Source organism: Cannabis sativa, chromosome 5 (genome assembly GCF_029168945.1).
Source record: "Cannabis sativa cultivar Pink pepper isolate KNU-18-1 chromosome 5, ASM2916894v1, whole genome shotgun sequence".
NCBI lineage: Eukaryota > Viridiplantae > Streptophyta > Magnoliopsida > Rosales > Cannabaceae > Cannabis > Cannabis sativa.
In genome coordinates, this window is record NC_083605.1 from 40,864,766 (window position 1) to 40,886,973 (window position 22,208).

The 22,208-nt window shown below is 35.2% G+C and overlaps 2 protein-coding genes across 2 annotated transcripts; one reads left to right on the top strand and one right to left on the bottom strand.

The window, feature by feature from the left end:
* The first annotated feature begins 7,554 nt into the window (after positions 1–7,554).
* Positions 7,555–8,928, top strand: LOC133038335 (uncharacterized). Its single transcript, XM_061116456.1, has one exon. It carries the CDS (start codon positions 7,555–7,557, stop codon positions 8,926–8,928), a length of 1,374 nt encoding a protein of 457 aa, XP_060972439.1.
* Positions 8,929–16,980: 8,052 nt separating this feature from the next.
* Positions 16,981–19,169, bottom strand: LOC115717549 (uncharacterized). The gene is made up of 3 exons (XM_061116457.1): positions 18,914–19,169; positions 17,724–18,820; positions 16,981–17,223 (listed from the first exon to the last, which is right to left on the bottom strand). Exons 1-3 carry the CDS (start codon positions 19,167–19,169, stop codon positions 16,981–16,983), a joined length of 1,596 nt encoding a protein of 531 aa, XP_060972440.1.
* Between the last annotated feature and the right edge of the window lie 3,039 nt (positions 19,170–22,208).

Here is a 22,208-nt window from a genome sequence, read left to right on the forward strand (position 1 = left end):
TTTCATAGAAAATATAATTTTTGAACTAAAAAGATCCAAACTTGGTTAAACCATCTAGCATGCTTCAAACCTACTAAAATCCATTTAATTCAAGCATATACAATCACAGAAAATAACCTAGAACTACAGCAGCAACAACATCTCAAAGCTAAGCATGCAACCTATAAACATTTCTCAAAACTTCAAAAAAACTTAAAGAAAAGCTAAGGAAAACATACCAACAACTTGATCACTAAAACCTTGCTACAAAGGGCTTGAATCACAAAGAAGAATCTCACCTTCTTGCTGCTCAAGGAGGGCCGAATACAAGAGGGAAAGAGAGAGAGCTTTTCTTTTTTTTTTTTCTAAATTTTCTAACTTTTACTTTTAATGAAAAAAAATGAGAGAACATGCAAAATAAACCTTTTATTTCAGCCAATATAAATCAAATAACATTTAAATTTCTAATTTCTAAGTCCACTAAAGGACAAAACATAAATGGGGCAAAATGACCATTTTGCCCCTTCACACTAAAATAACATAAAGAGCACTAAAGGGTATTTTGGGAAATTCTAAATTCCCGGCCAATCCCGACATTCATAATGTCTAATAAACCGTCCCAATAAACTTACATACTAAGTTGTGATTTTACTGAGCCAAACATCGAGTTCCATGTTACCGGGCACCAGAAATGCAAAATTATGAAAATCACTAAATGACATAAAATGCATTTCAGAATTCAATAATAACAGCATAAATAATTATTTAAATATCTATAAATAATTTTCCATAATTAACTGCTAATTTCCAAATTAAACTAAGCGGTCTTTACAATTATTCCCCCGTTAAAAGGATTTCGTCCCCGAAATCTAACATGAACAACTCTGGATATTGAGCTCTCATATCTGACTCTAGCTCCCAGGTGGCTTCCTCCACCTTGCTATTTTTCCAGAGTATCTTGACCAACGCTACGGTCTTATTCCGAAGGACTTTATCCTTTCTATCAGGCAGAAAATGAGCAGATTTCATGAATCGATCCACCACTACCCAGATGGAATCGAATAATCCCGTGGTTCTAGGTAATCCAACCACGAAATCCATCGTGATATCCTCCCACTTCCATTCAGGTAGGGTTAAAGGCTGCAACAATCCTGCTGGCCTCTGATGTTCAGCCTTAATCTGCTGACAGGTGAGGCATCTCGATACAAATTCTACCAAATTCTTCTTCATACCGCTCCACGAGAAGTACGGTTTAAGATCTTTGTACATCTTAGTGGTGGCGGGATGCATAGAATAAGGGGTAGAATGAGCCTCTTCAAAGATCTCATTCCTGAGTTCCACACTACTCGGAACACAAACCCTAGCTTTATACAGAAGCATCCCGTTGTCTGACATTGAGAAATCCTTGGCTTGACCAGCCAAAACCTCATCTCTGATTTTCATTAACTCTGGATCAGTCATCTGAGCGGCTTTAATTCTTTCTAACAGATCAGATTGCAGCGTTAAGTTGTGAAGCTGACCTACCACAAACTCAATCCTGGATCTAACCATGTCTTCTGCTAACTGAGGTGAGATCTGAATCATGCTAGCTACCTGCCCGGGACCCTTCCTTCTCAGGGTATCGACCACTACATTGGCCTTCCCAGGATGATGGAGAATCTCACAATCATAATCTTTCACTAATTCCAACCAACACCTTTGTCTCATATTCAAATCTTTCTGAGTAAAGAAATACTTGAGACTTTTATGGTCGGTATAGATTTCACACCTTTCTCCGTAAAGGTAATGCCGCTAGATCTTCAATGCAAAAACCACTGCAGCCAACTCTAGATCATGAGTCGGGTATCGCTGTTCATAATCCTTTAACTGACGGGAGGCATAAGCGATAACCCGATCGGCTTACATCAGCACACACCCCAGACCCTGTCTGGATGCATCGCAATAAACTACAAATTTCTCGTTGTCTGAAGGCAAAGCTAGCACTGGAGCAGTAATCAATCTCTATTTCAGCTCCTGAAAACTAGCTTCGCACTTATCTGACCAGACAAATCGCTGATTCTTCTTTGTAAGTTCGGTTAAGGGTGTTGAGATTTTAGAAAACCCTTCCACGAACCTACGATAATACCCGGCTAAACCCAAGAAGCTTCTAATTTCTGTCACTGCCTTCGGTCTCGGCCAATCCCTGACGGATTCTATTTTCCCTGGATCCACCTTGATCCCATCTTTGCTAACAATGTGCCCTAAAAAGGACACCTGAGATAGCCAGAATTCACATTTCTTGAATTTGGCGTAAAACTTGTGTTCCCTAAGCCGTTGCAATACCATCTGAAGATGTAACTCATGCTCCTCTTCTGATTGAGAGTAGACAAGGATGTCGTCGATAAACACGATAACACAGATATCGAGGAAATCCTTGAATACCCTATTCATCAAATCCATAAATGTTGCAGGAGCATTGGTTAGTCCAAACGACATAACCAAGAATTCGTAATGTCCATACCTAGTACGGAAAGCCGTCTTCGGAATGTCCTCCTCTTGGATTTTCAACTGATGATAACCCGATCGGAAATCAATCTTGGAAAAGACCATCTTCCCCTGAAGTTGATCAAACAGATCATCGATTCTAGGTAGTGGATATTTATTCTTCACCGTTAGCTTGTTTAACTCCCGATAATCGATGCACATCCTCATAGTTCCATCTTTCTTCTTAACGAATAAAACCGGAGCTCCCCAGGGTGACACACTAGGCCGAATAAACCCTATGTCAAGCAACCCCTGAAGCTGAATCTTTAATTCCTTAAGTTCAGCTGGAGCCATTCTATACGGAGCCTTGGAAACCGGTTCCACTCCGGGTGCCAAATCAATAATAAAGTCAATCTCCCGCTGAGGTGGTAAACCTGGAAGTTCTTCGAGAAAAACATCTAGAAATTCCCGAACCACCTTAATGTCCTCTGGCCGAATGGTATCTAGCCGAGTGGTGTCCATCACCACGGCCAGAAACCCTAAACAACCTCCATGCAGTAATTCCTTAGCCGACATGGCCAAAATCACAGGGATCCGAGATCCCCGAACTGAACCAACAAACACAAATGGTTCTTCACTTTCCGGTTGGAAGATTACCATCTTCCTCTTGCAATCAATACTGGCTGAGTATTTAGATAGGAAATCCATTCCTAAAATAATATCGAAATCTACTGGGCTCATCTCTATCAAGTCAGCACTTACCTCTCTACCATCTATTCTGATCGGCATACACCTAATCCACCTTTTGGAGATAACTAACTCTCCGCCAGGTAATAGGGTTCCAAACCCTGATTCATAACTATCACACGGTCTATCCAATTTACTAAAGATTCTGGCTGCCACATAAGAATGTGTGGCCCCAGAATGAAACAGCACTGAGTAATATGAGTTATTAACCGAGAGCTGACCTGTTACAACAGAGGGGCTGGCTTCTGCATCAGCCTGCGTGATGGCGAACACCCTAGCTGGAGTGGGTCTCGCTGGAGCCCTAGGTGCCTTTGATCTAAGCTGGGGACAATCCCTCTTGTAATGTCTGGGCATGACACACTGAAAGCATCCCTAACCTCTGCACTCACCCAGATGGTGCGTTTTGCAACTGGGGCACTTTGGGTAAGAAAACCGGGTCTCAGCACCACCCTGACGATTGCCTCTACTCTGGTTCCCCCGGAACTTCTTGTTCTGCCCCGAGCCACCGGATGTAGTGGATGTTCTCCTCTTCTGGTCCATGGCCGAACCACTACCTCCCCTGCTAAAGCTTGATGCAGGAGGAGTAGGAGCCCCGCCACTCACTGGAGTACTAGCCGACTCCGACATACATCCCACTGCGCCCTCAGCTCGCAGTGCCTTCTCCACCATCAATAGGTGGTCTTGTCGTCGGTGGTGATCATAAGGTCATGTTAAATCTTCACATTTAATCCGTCCAGATACTTTTCCTTCTTGTTGAAATCGGTTGGCACTATTCCCGAGGCCAACCTCGCCAACCGATCAAACTGGGTGGTATACTCAGTCACGCTCATGTTCTCCCGCTGGGTCAGGTGGGTGAACTCTTTCCTCTTGGCACTTCTAACTGCCTCGTTATAATACTTCGCGTTGAATAGTTCCTGGAACCTTTCCTAGGTCATGGTGGTGACATCATGAATCTGAGACACCATGTCCCACCAGACTAGAGCGTCTTCTTGGAACTGGAAGGTAGCACACACCACCCTGTCATTTCCGTTGACACCCATAAATTTCAGTATCTTGGTTATCACCGTTAGCCACTGCTCGGCTTTCATGACATCCGGACCTCCCAGAAAAACCGGAGGTGCTTGCTTCTGGAACCTTTCATACAAGGATTCCATTCTGTTTGCCGCTACTACTATCTCGGCCTGGGCAACAGGGGCGGGTGCCACTGGAACTTCTGGCACAGGCACTGCAGGAGCCCCCTGCTGCCTCAATCTCTGTATCTCAAGATCTTGTTCCTCTATCTAGTCTGAACAGCCTGCGAAACCAAGAGTTGGCACATCAGGTCATGATCAAAGAGAGCTTACTAATGCCGCTTAATTTGAAAATTAAAAACATGCGCCTATTCTACTATCAGGCTACTAACATGCTTCCTATCAGGCTTTTCTTATTTCATAATAATTAAATAAGCTACTAAAGCAATAAAAGCTTACTGAACCATAGAACGAGCTAACTGCTGATGAAGATTGTACACGTCGTGATGATCTTCGGAAGACAACCTGGCGGCTCTGATACCAAATTGTAACACCCTAACTAGCATAGGTGTATTACGTGATTTTTAAACGTACTGTGCAGCTCGTTGCTAATCAACGAGGTTTATGGAAATCGTGATTAATTAAAATTTTTGCTTTTTAATTAAACTTATAAAACATTTCATATAAAATACTGTGGGATCCCATTTACAAAAAAGCTTTACAAAAGTTACTGTCTTATACAAAATACTTGTCGCCTAGCTACTAATTACAAAAAGCCTTGCTGTCCCGAGGATCGTACGCTCCAGGCCTAACCGCCCCGACATGTACAATCTTCACCGGCTCGCTCTCACGGTCCTTCAGCAAGACTATTATGGATGAGTTGAAATTGTTGATCATATAAGAAATAACAAGTTCATTATACTCCGGAGGAAGACTATTATGGATGAGTTGGACCCATTGTTCTCTTGATAAATCAATTCCTAGTAGATTTGCCTTTTGGAACTTCAGATTCATCATCAACAGGTGCGAGTTTATGCAACTACCAGGATGCATTTTCACCATAGAGTTCTTTTGCTAAGATATTAACTAGGAGAGGATCGCGGTGAGGGTTATTCATAATGACACTACAACACATCAATAAAACAGAAGTAAGGTTTTGGTTCTTAAATTCATACACATGTTAAGAAAATAACAAATAATTACATATGTTATAGAAATACTAAATCTAACATAGTTTATTTTCCAAGGTCTTTCAACAAACTGATACAGTGTCCCGTTTAGGCGAGAGTCAAAGCATCATCCATTGAATAGAGTTGTCAACTCATCTAAAATGATAACCATTCTAGCAACCTTTTATTCGATCAAGATTGGAATTCAGCGTTGTCCCGTTTAGGCGAGAGTCAAGCCAATTCTATCTTATGAGCTTCCACCATTGTTTCATAATTTGCAAGTCAAGTATGGTCGCCACCATTAGGGTGATCCATACCATACAAAACACTTAGAAACTACTTATCTTTCGAGATTAAACGGTGCGAAATTGCTAATGAACGTTCTTCCATTAGGGAGGATTACTCACTAAAACAAACGCGATGTAAAACCAACAATGGAGATCGAATGTCTCTTGATTAAAAGCTCATTATTTAAAAAATATATGTATTTTGTATAATCATTTTATTCGATATTATAATAATAAAAAATTACAAATTAAAGTTGGTTTAAATAAAAAAATCAACTTTAATTAATTTTCAATTATTATTTAATTCAAAAAATAAATTCGAATAAATATCGAACAAGTTCCATATTATAATAATGAAAAATTACAAATTAAAGTTAGTTAAAATAAAAAATTAACTTTAATTAAATTTCAATTATTATTTAAATTCGAAAAATAAATTCGAATAAAATGGAACAAATTTGAAAATATCTTGTTCAAGTTGTTTTAGAAGAATCTAAAAAATCAACTTAAATATCTTTCAAATTAGATTTAATTAAATTAAAATTAAGTTATAACCACTTAATTTGAAAATATTCCATTTTAAGTTAATATTCGAAAAGATATTAACTTAAAAAATATCTAAAATATTCTATTTTAAGTTAATATTCGAAAAGATATTAACTTAAAAAATATCTAAAGAATCTTAATAACCAATGCCAAAAATTCCTCAACTTAATTTTGAAATTTTAAATCCAAAAGATATTCAGATTTAAGTTGGTTAGTTATAGATAACTAAATATCAACTTAAATAGGAATATTTAATGAAAAATTTAAATTAAGCTTCAGAAAGAATCTAGATGGTTATAATTCTTTATTTAATTAAATACAAGAAAATACATATAGTTTAGCTTAGAATATAAAATTCTTTAAACTATGGTTTTCTTAAATTAATTTCAAAAATAAATGAAATTAATTATTTTGCTAATCAATTTTATTAGGTTAAACTAATTTAATTAACCTAGTACAGTTATTCAAATCAGGCAAATGGGCCTTCACAATTGGGGTGGTCATGTGAGGGGGTGCTGGGTTCAGTATGTCGTACCCACTTCTATGGCTCCCAACTCTCACATAAGGCCCAAAAGAGAGGAATTTAACCTTAAGATGAACAACTGTTATTAATTGAATAGGCCAAAAAACTAAATGGGCCTAAATAAAATCTATCAAGAACTATGACATTTTATTTAGCAACAACAACCTATATGCATCTATAATGAAATTAAACACATAGGCTCACACAGGCACACTTTGGATGGGTTCTATCATGTTGCTAGGTCATACACAAATGAAAGAAGATTGTAAATATACCTGTTACAAATTATTTACTTGACCAAGAGAGCCATCAGATCATAAGATCTGGCAATAAGTTAACCATGGCTATTTGCAATCAAGCAATAATAGGTTTTGAAAACTTACAAACAAGCTAAAACACATACTCCTGCAACAAGGTTAGCTGGATAGTTGGTTGTAGGATTTATTTAATTTTAAATAAATAATTTCGAAAAAAATAATTAATTAAATAAATAAATAATTTATTTTCGAAAATTTTTAAAAAATATTGAAAAATTTCGAAATTTAATAAAATATTAAAAATTAAACCTACAATTTTTGAAAAATTAGGTTTCAACCAACCTAAATATCATTTCAAAATTTGCTAACTACTTTTAAAAATTTAATGTTATTTTATAAATAAAAAATTAAAAAAGATAAATGAATATCTTTTTCAGATTTTAAATGTAATTTAAATAAATAAAATAACAAAATTTAAAAGTTAGCAAAATATCTTACATCTATTTAAAATTACATGATTATAGTTATCTTATTTTAAATTTAATCATTTGAATGGAATACTTATCTAGACTTATGAAGAAGATAGATGAGAAAAAGGACTTCATATTTCATGATAGATGTGCCTCACTTCAATTGAATCATTTGGCTTTTGCAGATGATGTACTTCTCTTTTGTCATGGAGATACACAGAGCATCACTTATATGCTTCAAGCTCTTAAGCTGTTTTCTTTCACTTTTGGGCTTCAACCGAATGCTAGCAAAACTGCAATTTATTGCAGTAACATGAATGAAGGAAGTGTGAAGACATTGATTAAAGCATCGGGTTTCTCTAGACAAGTTCTGCCATTTACTTATTTGGGGATACCTATTTGCTCTGGGAAGATTTCAGGTAAGGAATGTGAACTGTTGGTTGAAAAAATGACGGCTAGAATTAAGAGTTGGAGTTCAAGAAATCTCTTATTTGCAGGTCGGATTACTCTAATTAACTCGGTATTAATAGCAATTCAGGCATATTGGAGTCAGATGATGGTGTTGCCAAAAAAAGTTGTAAGAGCAATAGAAACTGTGTGTAGGGCTTTTTTGTGGAAGGGCCAAGCAATGTTCAATGGTCCTGGGGCTGTAGCTTGGGAAAACATATGTCAACCAAAAAAAGCAGGTGGTTTGGGAATCATAAAGATAGAAGAATGGAATAAAGCAGCTACTTGTAAATACATTTGGGCCATATCTAACAAGCGGGACAGCCTATGGCAAAGGTGGATACATAGTGTATACCTTAAGGATCAAGATTGGTGGAACTACACAGCCTCTATCCATGCCAGCTGGTATTGGAAAAAGCTGGTAGCCATCAAAGAACAGTTGAAGCTGAAGTGTGATACAGCAGCATTCCAGCAGAGGCAATACACAATTGCAGCAGGTTATGTACTCTTTTCTCCTCCTGGAACTAAACAGAAATGGTGCAATGAGGTATGGAATAGATTGAATATCCCCAAACATAGTGTTATCTTATGGTTAGCCATGTTAAATAGATTGAAAACAAAAGAGAGACTGCTTAAGCATGGATTACAAGTTAGTGAACTATGCTGCCTGTGTAATGAGCAAACTGAAACGGTGCAACACCTATTTTTTGAATGTGATGTGGCTGTGAAATGGTTGCAAGATATAAAACAGTGGCTGTCTTGGAATGTGGTGTCTTTGAATCTTGCTACTTTACTTAGGTGGATTGCAAGGGCAAAGATTTCGAGATTCCGCAAGAAGGTATACACTGCTGCAATTGTTGGACTGGTTTATAGTGTTTGGAAGCTGAGGAACAACATAACTTGGCAAGGGGAATCATTATCCTCTAACCGGGTTACTGAGGAGACAAAATGGAATATCAAAACCCGTATTGTTGTGTTCATACCCAAGAAGACTAAAGAAGTAGATAAAAAATGGTTGAAGGAACTATAATGTAGATAAGATGTGATGTATAGATTGATTGGGCCCGATTTGGTTGCCTTTAGTTTGTAAATAATGTTTGTGCAATATAATGTCCTGATTTATCAAAAAAAAAAAAATTTAAATAAGGTCAAATTATTTTTAAAAAAATTAATTTAAAAAATTTAAAGTCTGACCTTAAATTTAAAAATAAGATAAGATATAATCAAATTTAAAAATAAGATAGATAATTAAGCAAAAAAAGATAGATATTTACTATTTTTCAAATTCAAATTACACAAATATCATTAATTAATTTTAAAAAATATTAATTAAATTAATTATAATAATTAGAATTTAATCGGGAATAGTAAATGTATAAATACAGAACTACACAAAAAATCGGAAGTTAAATCCATGAAAAAGCATGAAAAAATGAAGAAAAACGAAAAAATTGCAAGCTGTACGGACGGGATGCTGTGCCTACCCGTCCGCGCGTGTGCTTGAGTGATTTGGGCGACGAACCTCGGCGGCATAGGGATTTGCATGAAATCCGCGCGCGCAGGAGCCCTGCTGCTCAACCCTGATTTTTTCGAAACTTCAAAAATTCATAACTAATTCAAATTAAATCGAAATTGAGTTCTGTAAAAAAGTAACTTGCTTAATTTTTTTTCATACTATCCAATAAAAATAATTCCAGAAACAGATATTCAATTATTTTTCACAAAAATTCACAAACATCAATCAATCATCAAATAACACTCAATACAACATGATACCATCCAAAACATCAAACAATCGTTTTAAAGTCCAAATTTCTTGCAAGCAAATCAATTACCATGGCTCTGAGGCCAATTGTTGGAAATTATTTTACCAGGTTCTTAGATCTACTCACAAGTATGTTGATTAACACCCTAAATATGAACTTTTGAAAATGATGAAATAAACACATATAAAGTTTAGGAAACCTTACATTGGGTGCAGCGGAATTAAATGACTCCTTCCGTTCAGATCTCTAACCCTTGTATCCTTTCTGTCGCAGAGTATTATCAAGATCTGAACCTGGATCTCTTTCTCTGAATCTTTGATGCTGAAACTCTTTATGCTGAAAATCTTTCTTCACGATCTTCCTCACTATGATTGAGGTATTGCTTGCTGTGTGTGGGCACTACTCTAATCACTAAGGGGTTTCGAAATATTAAGGAAGAAGAGAGAGAGAGAGAGTGGCGGCCAAAGGTAGAGAGAGAGGCTCGGGTTTTTCTGAATGAAAAATGTAATTTTCCTAAAGCCTTCACCATCTATTTATAGCATTCCACTAGGGTTAGGTTTGAATTATTTGGCATTAAAATAATGAAAATATCAGAGGATAATAGCTAAAAGTGGCCGGCCATGGCTTATTAGATTTGGACCTCACTTTTTGCAATTTTGCAATTTTATCACTTTTATATCTGATTTTCTTAAAAACGCCACTTTTCTAATTCAACCATTTAAATGCCAATTCTAACTATTTAATAACTATAAATAATTATTAAATAATATTGTCATTTATCATATTTATTAATTGAACCATACAAATTATCATAATTAACAAATATGCCCCTAATAACTCTTTCTTTACAATTTCGCCCTTACTTAGTGAAAATTTCACAAATAGACATAGTCTAATTTGAGAATTATAATTGATTAATCAAAACCAATTACATGAGTCTTACAAGCAATATTATCTCAACTAGTGTGGGGACCATGGGTCTATATAACCGAGCTTCCAATAAGTAGATCAAGAATTTATCACTAAAATTCACTAACTTATTAATTCTTCGTTGAATCCACGAATAGAACTTAGAATTGCACTCTCAGTACATAGAATGCTCTATATGTTCCACCATATAGACACATCATTAGTTATCCATTTTTATAATCCTAATTTGATCAATGATCCTCTATATGAATGATCTACACTGTAAAGGGATTAGAATACCGTTACACCCTACTATGTATTTTATCCTTAAAACACTTGACCCCGTATAAATGATATTTCAGCTTATGTGAAATGAGTACTCCACCATTTATGTTCGTTTGGTCAAGCTCGAAGGAGATCATCCTTTGCTTACTATTCGCCAGATAGAAGCTATAGATTCCATCTTTATGTTAGCGCTCCCACTCAATTGCACTACCGTGTTCCCAAAATGTACGTATCACCCTGACCTAAAAGTAGGCTTAACTAACAAATCAAAGAACACGAATAGCCTTTCAAGATTGAGCCTAATCATAACAGGATTAAGAACATTTGATCTAGGATCAACTAGGCGATATTGACTTGAATAGATTTTATGGTAAATTTAATAAATCTAAGTCAAAGTTCAATATCGGTCCCTTCCGATGCATATTCCATGCATCCAACCTGAGCTTTACTTTAACCAATGTTCTGGAAAGAACATAGCATTTCTCCAAATGCAAGTAAACTCTTGTTGTAGATTATCATATCAGTAAAACCCTGTGTCTGATAAATCTAAGAAACTTTATTCACATAGTCATGTTTACTTTCCAAAGTGATGACAACACAATAAACAGGATCAAGTATGTGAAAAGGGTTTAAGATGAATTTATAAATCAAATATACAAGCAATTGATTAAGTGAACCAAAACGTACACAAATGAATGAAAAATACTTCTGTTTCTTTATTGATGTTGAATTAAATAGATTACATTGAAATGGAGTTTAATTTAGGGCATAAAACCCAACACTTACAACCAAGAAAAAAGGAAACTAAAAGAAAGACAAAATTTTCCGAATAAAACAAAGAAAAAATAGAGGAAACAACATTAAAAAGGAAAGCTGCCAAATGCCTTGAAAAACGTGATAAACTCTTTGGGTCTAAATTGAGTCTACTTTGATGAGAAGCACAAATCTTTGTTCTTCTTCAGTGTTGACTACGGTCTCCTCTTGTTTTAAAACTCTGTTGACTAAGTTGTTAAGTTCTTCTTTGAATCTCTTGGCTCGCGCCCTCATCACTGAGGCAACTGGAACTTTACTTATATCTTTAGCCTTAGTGTTCTCATCATTCCCCCCCTCTTGAAAAGGATTTGTCTTCAAATCTTCACTTGCATCAAAAGGGCTCAAATCAAAAACATTAAAAGTAGCACTAACATTATATTCTCCAGGTAAACCGAGTCGATAGGCATTATCATTGATCCTTTCAAGCACTTGAAACGGACCATCTCCTCAAGGTAGAAATTTGGAACGTCTTTGGGCTGGGAATCGTTCTTTCCTCATGTGTAACCATACCCAATCACTGGGCTGAAAAACCTGCTTGTGATGACCCTTGTTAGCTTACTTTATGTATTGATTGGTCCTTCTTTCTATGTTGAGTCGTGCCCTCTCATGGATTTGCTTCACAAATTCTGCTTTCTTTTTGCCATCTAAATTCAAATGCTCAAAAACAGGTAAAGGTGATAGATCTAAAGTAGTCCAAGGATTAAAACCATAAAAAATTTCAAATGGTGAAAATTTAGTAGCAAAATGCATAGAACGATTATAAGCAAATTCAACATGTGGTCAACAATCCTCCCTAGTCTTAATATTTTTACTTATGATAGCCCTCAATAAAGTGGATAAAGTTCTATTAACTACTTCTGTTTGACCATCGGTTTGAGGATGACAAGTAGTAGAAAACAAACGTTTTGTCCCAAGTTTTCCCCATAATATTTTCCCAAAGTAACTTAAGAACTTAGCATCCCTATCAGATACAATGGTTCTAGGCATACCATGTAATCTCACAATCTCCCTAAAAAACAAATCTGCAACATTAGAAGCATCATCAGTTTTATGACATGGGATAAAATAAGGGGAAATTTTTATATATATACGTAATATATATTTTAATAACATAAATAACTTCCATCAATTAAATAGAATTATATAACGTGACACGTAAGAAATATATACCGTATATAAAAAAATATTACTTACCGTAATCAAAAATACAAATCAGCCACTTCGCACCAAGAACATACTATCTTCTCCAATAATTACAATAGCAAGACGTTGCATCAGTACATGAAACACCAACTAAAATGAAAATTTATAAATTTACTTCTTGTAAAATAATAAATCACAAATCGAAAACTATTTTTCACCAAAAAAACTCCATTAATGATTAAAAAAAAGCTTCATCCATAAACAACATAAGATCGATCATGAGTTCATAACTAAAATCGTACCACAAACTACTGACAATACCTGAAAAATTTGAGACGAAATCAATGCTGGATAAAAGAACAATTCAATCAACACTTTAAAAAAGTTGATCCAAAACTTCATCAGAAAAACTCCATAAAAACTGATAAAAAGCTTCAATCGTAAACCGGAAATTACAACTTCGACCACGAAGCGACAAATTAACCAAACATTCGACACAGCAAGGTAATCAAAAATATGAAACAAAATGCAACTTTACGTTTCCCATTGTGGTCAATAATTACAAAATCTTCATTATCATCATCGATGCTTCATCTCTATCATTCTTCTTATCACTTCAAATAATAACCCCACGACTAAAAGCTTCAAACATGAACCTACCATCCTATAGCCTACCAACATCACTACCATAATAAACTGACAAAAATAAACTATAAGGTTCGTATTTACATAATAATAGCCTTTTCATATAGCCTATCATCATATATATTAATAAACCTATTAGTTTATTTCGGTGTATTGAAAAAAAATATATTTTTATTTTTTAATAGAGTAGCCTGTAATCAACATTTCAGATAACCATTTCATATAACCTTCCATTAGTTTATTTGGCATACTAAAACAAATTTCATTTTTCTTTTTGTATATTAGAACAACATTTCATTTGATTTCATATAGTCTACCATTATATATGTTAATAAACCTACTAGTTATTGTTTGTTGGAACAACATTTTATTTTTTTCTCAATACAGAGTAAACTATAATCAAACATAATGATGTAAGCCAAGAAACCTATTAGTCTATTTTTTGTGTATATTGGAACAACAATTTATTTTTTGTTTCAAACACAATGTGTGCCTATAAAATAATAAACTAATTAGTCTATTTTTTTAGGTTGACACATCAAATGCGGTTGTATACAAAGTACACACATGAAATGCCTTGCTCATAAGTTTATTTGGCATACACGCCTAGAGTCATATCTGTCAAATAAACTTATTAGTTTGTTTTGACATATTGAAACAAATTTTCATTCTTTGTATACATAGTAGCCTTTTCGTATAGTCTATCATTGTATATGCTAATAAATTTATTAGTTTATTTTAGCATATTTAAATAAATTTTCATTTTTCTTTTTGTATATTGGAATAACAATTCATTTCATTTCATATAGCCTTCCTTATATATATCAATAAATTTACTAGATTCTATTTGTTGGAACAACATTTTATTTTTTTTCAATACACAGTAAACTATAATCAAATATACGCCAATAAACCTATTAGTCTATTTTTCGTATATTGGAACAACAATTTATTTTTTATTTCAAACACAATGTGTGCCTATAAAATAACGAACTAATTAGTTTATTTTTTTTAGCTCGAGATATTGAATCTGTTTGTATACAAAATACATGACTGTAACATGTCTTACATAGTAAACCTGGATAACAATCTATGCACTTGTCAAAGATTTGAATATGATGAAATGTCCTGCTCACATGAAATGTATTGCTAATCAGTTTATTTGACATATATCCGAAATAAACTTATTAGTTTATTTTGGCATATTGAAACAAAATTTCATTATTTGTTTACATAACATCCTTTTCGTATAGCTTATCATCGTATATACTAATAAATCTATTAGTTTATTTTGGCATATTGAAATAAACTTTTATTTTTCTTTTTGTATATTGGAACAACAATTCATTTCATTTCATATAGCCTACCATTATATATGTCAATAAACCTACTAATTTCTTTTTGTTGGAACAACATTTTTTTCAATACAGAGTAAACTGCAATCAAACATAATAATTTACGCCAATAAACTTATTAGTTTATTTTTTGTATATTGGAACAATAATTTATGTTTTAGTTTCAAGCACAACCTATCATCATGTATGCCTGAAATAACCAAAGAAAAAAGGAGAAGAATAAGAAAAAGACAAAAAACTAAAAATGTGAAAATAAGAAATGATAGAAATGACTTATATTTACCCCTATAAACACTCTACTCACTCCTATTTTAAACAAAAAAAATATGATTATAAACCATTGCACACAAAAATAACTAACTACAAATTTGAAAAAAGCTAACAAAATACGTGGAGCTTGATTTTTTTGGAGATTGGTTGACGTCCTGGAAGGATGGATATGATGGGCTGACGTCATCAAAATGAAAATTAATTAATTTAAAAACCGTATGTTTAAACGGTATAGTTTAGAATTATAATGGACCTACCATATTTTTAAAATTAAATTACAATTAATGTACTTAGAAGTAAATTTTCCTAAAATAAGCCATCTTAGAAAATCTGTCTACCACCACAAAAATTGAGTCCGTCCCACGTTTACTCCTATGTAAACCCAACACAAAATCCATTGAGATATCAACCCATGGTGAACTAGGAATAGGTAGGGGTGTGTAAAGACCATTTGGTTGAACCCTCGATTTAGCTTGCTTACAAGTGACACATCTACCATAAATTCTCTCAACATCTCTTTTTATGTGGGGCCAAAAGAAGTGTTCTTGTAATATAACTAAGGTTTTAGCAAATTCGAAATGTCCCATAAGCCCTCCTCCATGGGATTCCCGGACTAATAAATCTTATAAAGAACAATTAGGCACACACAACCTATGCTCCCTAAACAAGAAACCCTCATGCCTATAAAACTTACCTTCACCAGATTTTTCACAAGCTCCATAAATCTCCCCAAAATCATGGTCATTGGGATAAATTTTTCTTAATATGTTCAAAACCAAGTAATTTAGCATCAAGAGTAGATATTAAGGCATACCTGCGAGAAAGGGCATCAGCAACCACATTCTCCTTACCTTGTTTATACCGAATGACATATGGAAATGTTTCAATGTACTCAACCATCGTGCATGTCTCCTGTTGAGCTTGTGTTTCCCCCTTCAAATGTTTAAGGGATTCATGATCTGTGTGAATCACAAAGTCTTTAGGCCACAAATATTGTTGCCGTGTTTTTAAAGCTCGCACCAAGGCATACAACTCTTTATCATAGTTGGGGTAATTAAGTGCAGCCCCACCTAGCTTTTGACTAAAGTATGCAAGGGGTCTCCCTTCCTGCATAAGAACAGTGCCAATACCTATACCAGAAGCATCACATTCAATTTCAAATGTGTTAGAAAAATTAGGTAAAGAAAGTATTGGGGCGTGAGTAAGCTTGTGTTTAAGCAGTTGAAATGCCTCCTCTTGTGCTTCACCCCATTCAAAAGCAACATTCTTTTTGATAACTTCTGTAAGCGGTGCTGCGATGGTGCTGAAATTCTTCACAAACCTCCTATAAAAACTAGCAAGGCCATGAAAACTTCAAACATGACCTATAGTTGAGGGGGTTGGCAATTCTTTGATGGATTTTATCTTTTCTTCGTCAACCGCAATACCTGTAGCACTCACAACAAATCCTAGGAAACCAATCTTATCGGTACAAAAAGTACATTTACTAAGGTTAGCGTATAGTTTTTGTCTTCGAAGCACATCCAAAATTGATTGCAAATGTGAAGCATGATCATGCAAACTTTTACAATAAATTAGAATATCATCAAAATACACAACAACATATTTTCCAATGAAAGCACGCAAAACATGATTCATTAATCGCATGAAAGTACTAGGTGCATTAGTTAGTCCAAAAGGCATGACTAACCATTCATACAATCCATGTACAGTTTTAAATGCAGTTTTCCACTCATCTCCTTCTTTCATACGTATTTGATGATACCCACTCTAAAGATCAATCTTAGAAAACACACAAGAACCATGCAACTCATCTAACATATCATCTAAACGAGGAATGGGATGTCGATATTTTACCGTTATATTGTTGATGGCTCGATAGTCAACACACATCCTTCATGTTCCATCCTTCTTAGGAACGAGAATTACTGGAACAGCACAAGGGCTCATGCTTTCTCTCACACCTTTGATCATCAATCTTTCAACTTGCCGTTGTATTTCTTTGGTTTTATCAGGATTAGTTCTATATCCTGGGCGGTTTGGGATTGAAGTACCTAGAATAAAATCAATTTGATGTTCTATTCCTCGAATAGGTGGCACACCATGTGGTACCTCCTCGGGAAACACATCCTCAAATTCCTACAAAATAGAAACAACAACACTAGGCAGCGAAGAATCAAGTTGGTTAGTGTTTAAAAGAGCCTCCGTATAAACGAGCAAAAGCATTGGTTGTTTTGTACGCCAAGCTCCCGTGATCTCACTTTTTTTTGCATACAAATTATTTCGTTTTCTCTCTATTTTTTTTCTCATCGATAGAACTCTTCTCTTTCTTTTCTCTCTCTCTCTTGCTTCGATTGTTTTCTCTTTTGGCTCTCTTTTTTCTCATTCTTTTGCTCACTCAAGTTCTTTTTATCACTCAAATTTTTTAATCTCACTTGGTCTTCATGGACTTGCTTTGGTGACAAAGGAGCTAGAGTGGTTTTTCGCTAACGGAACATGAATGAGTACTTGTTGGTGAATCCGTCATGTTGGACTCATCGATCAAATTGCCAAGGCCTTCTTAGAAGAAGGTGTCCAGCTTGCATTGGGACCACATCGCACAATACCTCATCCTCATATTTGCTAATTCAGAAAGATACCAAAACTTGTTTGGTAACTCTCACTTCACCACTATCATTCAACCATTGCAACTTGTAAGGACGTGGATGTTTAAGCGTTGGAAGTCCAAACTTCTCAACCATGAATGAACTAGCAACATTAGTACAGCTACCCCCATCAATGATCACATTACATACCTTGTCTTTCACATGACAACGAGTATGAAAAATCTTCTCACGCTGTACCTCTTCTTCCTCTTCTTTTGCTAGCGAGTTCAATGCTCGTCTAGTGACTAGTGCAAGCATGTCACCGTATTCTGGCCCATACTCTTCATCTTCTATAGAAGCATCTTCCAATTGTGGCATATCAGCAAGCTCTTCTTCATCTTCAGAATCTACTTCACCATTTTCCCAAATCACCATAACTCTCTTATTTGGACATTGGCTAGCTATGTGTCTTCGCCCTTGACATTTGAAACACTTTATCTCACTAGAACTAGATGAAAGAGGGGCTATTTTTCCTTGAGGTGTTGTAGTTGCGGTGGCTGGTTTGGGTGCAGAGGATGAACTAGGTTGATCCTCTTTCTTTGGGAAGTTTGACATCCAAGGTGTTGTATTTGGATTGTGTGGACTTGGCCTTGGCTTTGAGCTCAAACTACCCTTCTTAAGTTGTCTTTCAACTTTGATTGCCATGTGCACCAAATCTTCCAATTGCACATAATGGTGTAGTTCAATGATATTAGCAATCTCTCGATTCAATCCATTCAAAAACCTTGCCATTGTTGCCTCCCGATCCTCTTCCACATTGGCTCTAATCATAGCCATCTCCATCTCCTTATAATACTCATCAACACTCTTGTAGCCTTGATGAAGACCTTGCAACTTGAGGTACAAGTCTCGATAATAGTGAGATGGTACAAAATGCCACCTCATTACCCTCTTCATAGCCTCCCAAGAGTCAATATCTCGTTCTCCATTCCTCCTCCTATTGATGCACAACTGATCCCACCAAACAATAGCATGGTCAGTAGATTCCATGGCAGCAAGTTTTACCTTTTTCGTTTTAGAATAGTTGTGACAATCAAATACCAATTCCATCTTCTTCTCCCACTCCAAGTATGCTTCAAGATCACTCTTCCCTTGAAAAGAGGGAATTTTCATCTTTATATTTCCCAAATAATTATCTACCTAGTTCCTAGCTTCTCTATCCCAACCATACCTCCTATGGTTACCTACTGGTATCCCATCAAACTCTTCATCAGAAATTATCCCATCCCCATCTAATTCATTATCATCCCTTTGGTGAACCCTATTCCTCCGCTGCCTCCTTTGGGTTCCCTCTTCTACTCTATCTAGCCTTGCATGTATTTGTTCACACTCCTCTCGCATCATCCTCGTCATCTCCCCCATCAAAGCTTGAAGTTGTAAATTTGAAACCGTAGGTGGTGTACTTTCATTACCAATATTTTCTTCTGGATCTTTTGACATGATTGAATTTTGCAAAAATAAGTTAGAATAGATAAAGAGAGACCTCACCACACTCCCTCATGTGTTTCACTAAAAAAAATAATAATTTCACTCAATTCACTCGTGTTTTCACTCAAATTTGATGGCTTATACCCTCAACAAAGCTCACAACTCTGCCTTTTTTCCACTCATATTTTTCTTTGACATCTTTAAACGTTAATCAAACAGTTCAAGGGAGGATTCAAGCAGAAATTCAAACCAGACAAACCAAACGAACACCGATAAAAACTGAAAAAAAAAGTAAATGATGATTTTTGGAACACTTGTGTGGGGTTTTGGCAAACAAGCCTCTAGACTATGGAGACGAAGAAAATACCAAAAAAAAAATGACGAGAGGTTTCCAGATTCTTTTTTTTTTTTTTTTTTTTGCTCGGTTTCCTTTCCTTTTTTTTTAAAGAAATTGAAAAAATTTTTACTTGCTAATGACACAGAAAAAAAAAAAGGAAACCAAGTAGACAAGCTTTATGAAACAATTTTGGGAAACCAATGAGAAACAAAAATAAGGAAACAGATTTGTGACACAAATAGGGAAACTAGAATCCAGCAATAACCAATTGGAGTTTTCTTTTTAAGCAAAGACACAATGTTTGACACAAGAAAATTCTCAGAATGTGGTTCTAACAATTTTTGGATTTCACAAAGAAAAATAGAAGAGATGAAACACGAATTGATAGGAAAATAGAACACAAGTTAAACAAGATTATAGAACATGAATTGAAAAAAAAACATAAAAGATAGATAGGCCAAACCCGATGATCCTAAGCTCTAATACCAAATGATATGAACCACACCAATAGTTGTGATGAAACTTGATACCAATTATGGTAGCCTCTAAGAATTCTTGAAATTCGGATGTGGAACCGCGACCCAATGCTTAGTTAACCATCAACCTTAGTATGACGGAAGATGCCACAAATAGTGATGGAAATTCGTTTGATAAGTCAGGTTGATCGCCACAAGGAATACTCCTTGATAAGTTTGAATAGTTCTCTCAAGAACTCAAGAAGAAAACCTCTCAAAATTTTATTTCAAAATATTCTAATTTTTCAAAGTGTTTACAAGGCTTTATATAGCCAACTTACAACCTAGAAAAAAGGACACTAAAAGAAAGACAATTTTCTAAATAAAACAAAGACAAAATAAAGGAAACAAAATTAAAAGGGAAAGCTGCCAAATGCTTTGAAAAACGTGATAAGCTCAATTTAGGTCTAAATTGAGTCTACTTTGATGAGAAGCATAAATCTTTGTTCTCCTTCAGTGTTGACTGCGGTCTCCTCTTATTTTAAAACTCTGTTGACTAATTTGTTGAGTTCTTCTTTGAATCTCTTCGCTCGCGCCCTCATCACCGAACCAACTAGAACTTTACTTGTATCTTTAGCCTTAGTGTTCTCATCATGAGAAGGCTTCCTTATGCTTCAGCAATTGGGAGTCTAATGTATGGAATGTTATGCACTAGACCTGACATTTGTTATGCAGTAGGAATTGTGAGCTTGTATCAGACAAATCCAGGAGAGGAACATTGGAATGCAATTAAGCATATTTTGAAGTACTTGAAAAGTATAAGGCAATACGTGTTAGTCTACAAGGGTGGTGCTTTGAATCCCATAGGTTATACCGATTTAGATTTTTAGGCTTATCTTGATGACAGAAATTCTACATCTGGGATGGGGTTTACTCTTGGGGGTGGAGCAGTTGTTTGGAAAAGTGCTAAACAAACCGCAATGTCAGACTCTACCATGGAGGCCGAATACATAGCTGCCGCAGAGGCTGCTAAGGAACTTGTCTAGCTTTGAAAGTTCTTCACAGGACTTGGTGTTGTTCCTGGAATCAAAAAACCACTGGTTTTACTTTGTGATAACACTAGAGCCATTGTCAACAGTAAAGAGCCTCGAAGCCACAAGAGAAGCAAACACATAGAGAGATTATATCACATCATCAGAGAATATGTGGCAAGAGGGGATGTACTGGTAGAAAAAGTGGACACTCAAGACAACTTAGCTGATCCATTCACCAAAGTTTTGGCTGGAACTACATTTGAAAAGCACAGACTGAATTTACAATTAATTGAAATGTACTAATTGTTTTATGTTAGTGCAAGTGAGAGTTTGTTGGGCTTTGTGCCCTAAATAAAATTCTATTTCAATGTAATCTTTTCTATTCAGTTATCAATAAAGAAACAGAATTATTTTCATTACTTATTTAGTATGTTATTTGGTTCATATGATCATTTATATGTTTATCTGATTTATAAATTCATCCAAATCCTTATCACATTGATAGTCTTGTTTATTGTGTCGTTAGCACAGTGGAAAGTAATAGAGATTATGTGAATAAATGTATTCCTAGAGTTATCAGTACACAGGGTTTAACTGATATGATAATCTACAACATAGTTTACTTGCACCTAGGATAAGTGCTATGTCTTTTCCAAGGCACTGGTTAAAGTAAAGCTTGGGTTGGATGCATGGAGTATGCATTGGAAGGGATCAATATTGAACTTGGATTAGATATGATAAATTCACCGTAATATCTATTCAATTCAATATCACCTAGTTGATCCTAGATCAAATGATCTTAATCCTAACATGGTTAGGTTTGATCTCAAGAGTGTTGTTTGTGTTCTTTATTTTGTTAGTTAAGCCTACCTTTTGGTCTGGGTGATACGTACATTTAGGGAACATGATAGTACAATTGAGTGGGAGGGCTAATCATAGATATGGAATCTATAACTTCTATCCAGACATAGAAGTGAAACAATGATTTCTTTCGAGCTTGGCTAAACAGAGATAAATTGTTGAGTACTCATTTCAGTGATTATATTATGTAACACCCTAACTAATTTAGGCGTATTACGTGATTTTTAAACGTACTGTGCAGCTCGTTGCTAATCAACGAGGTTTATGGAAAAACGTGATTAATTAAAATTTTGCTTTTTCATTAAACTTATAAACCATTTTACCAAAAAGTCTCGGGATCCCGATTTATAAAAATGTTTACAAA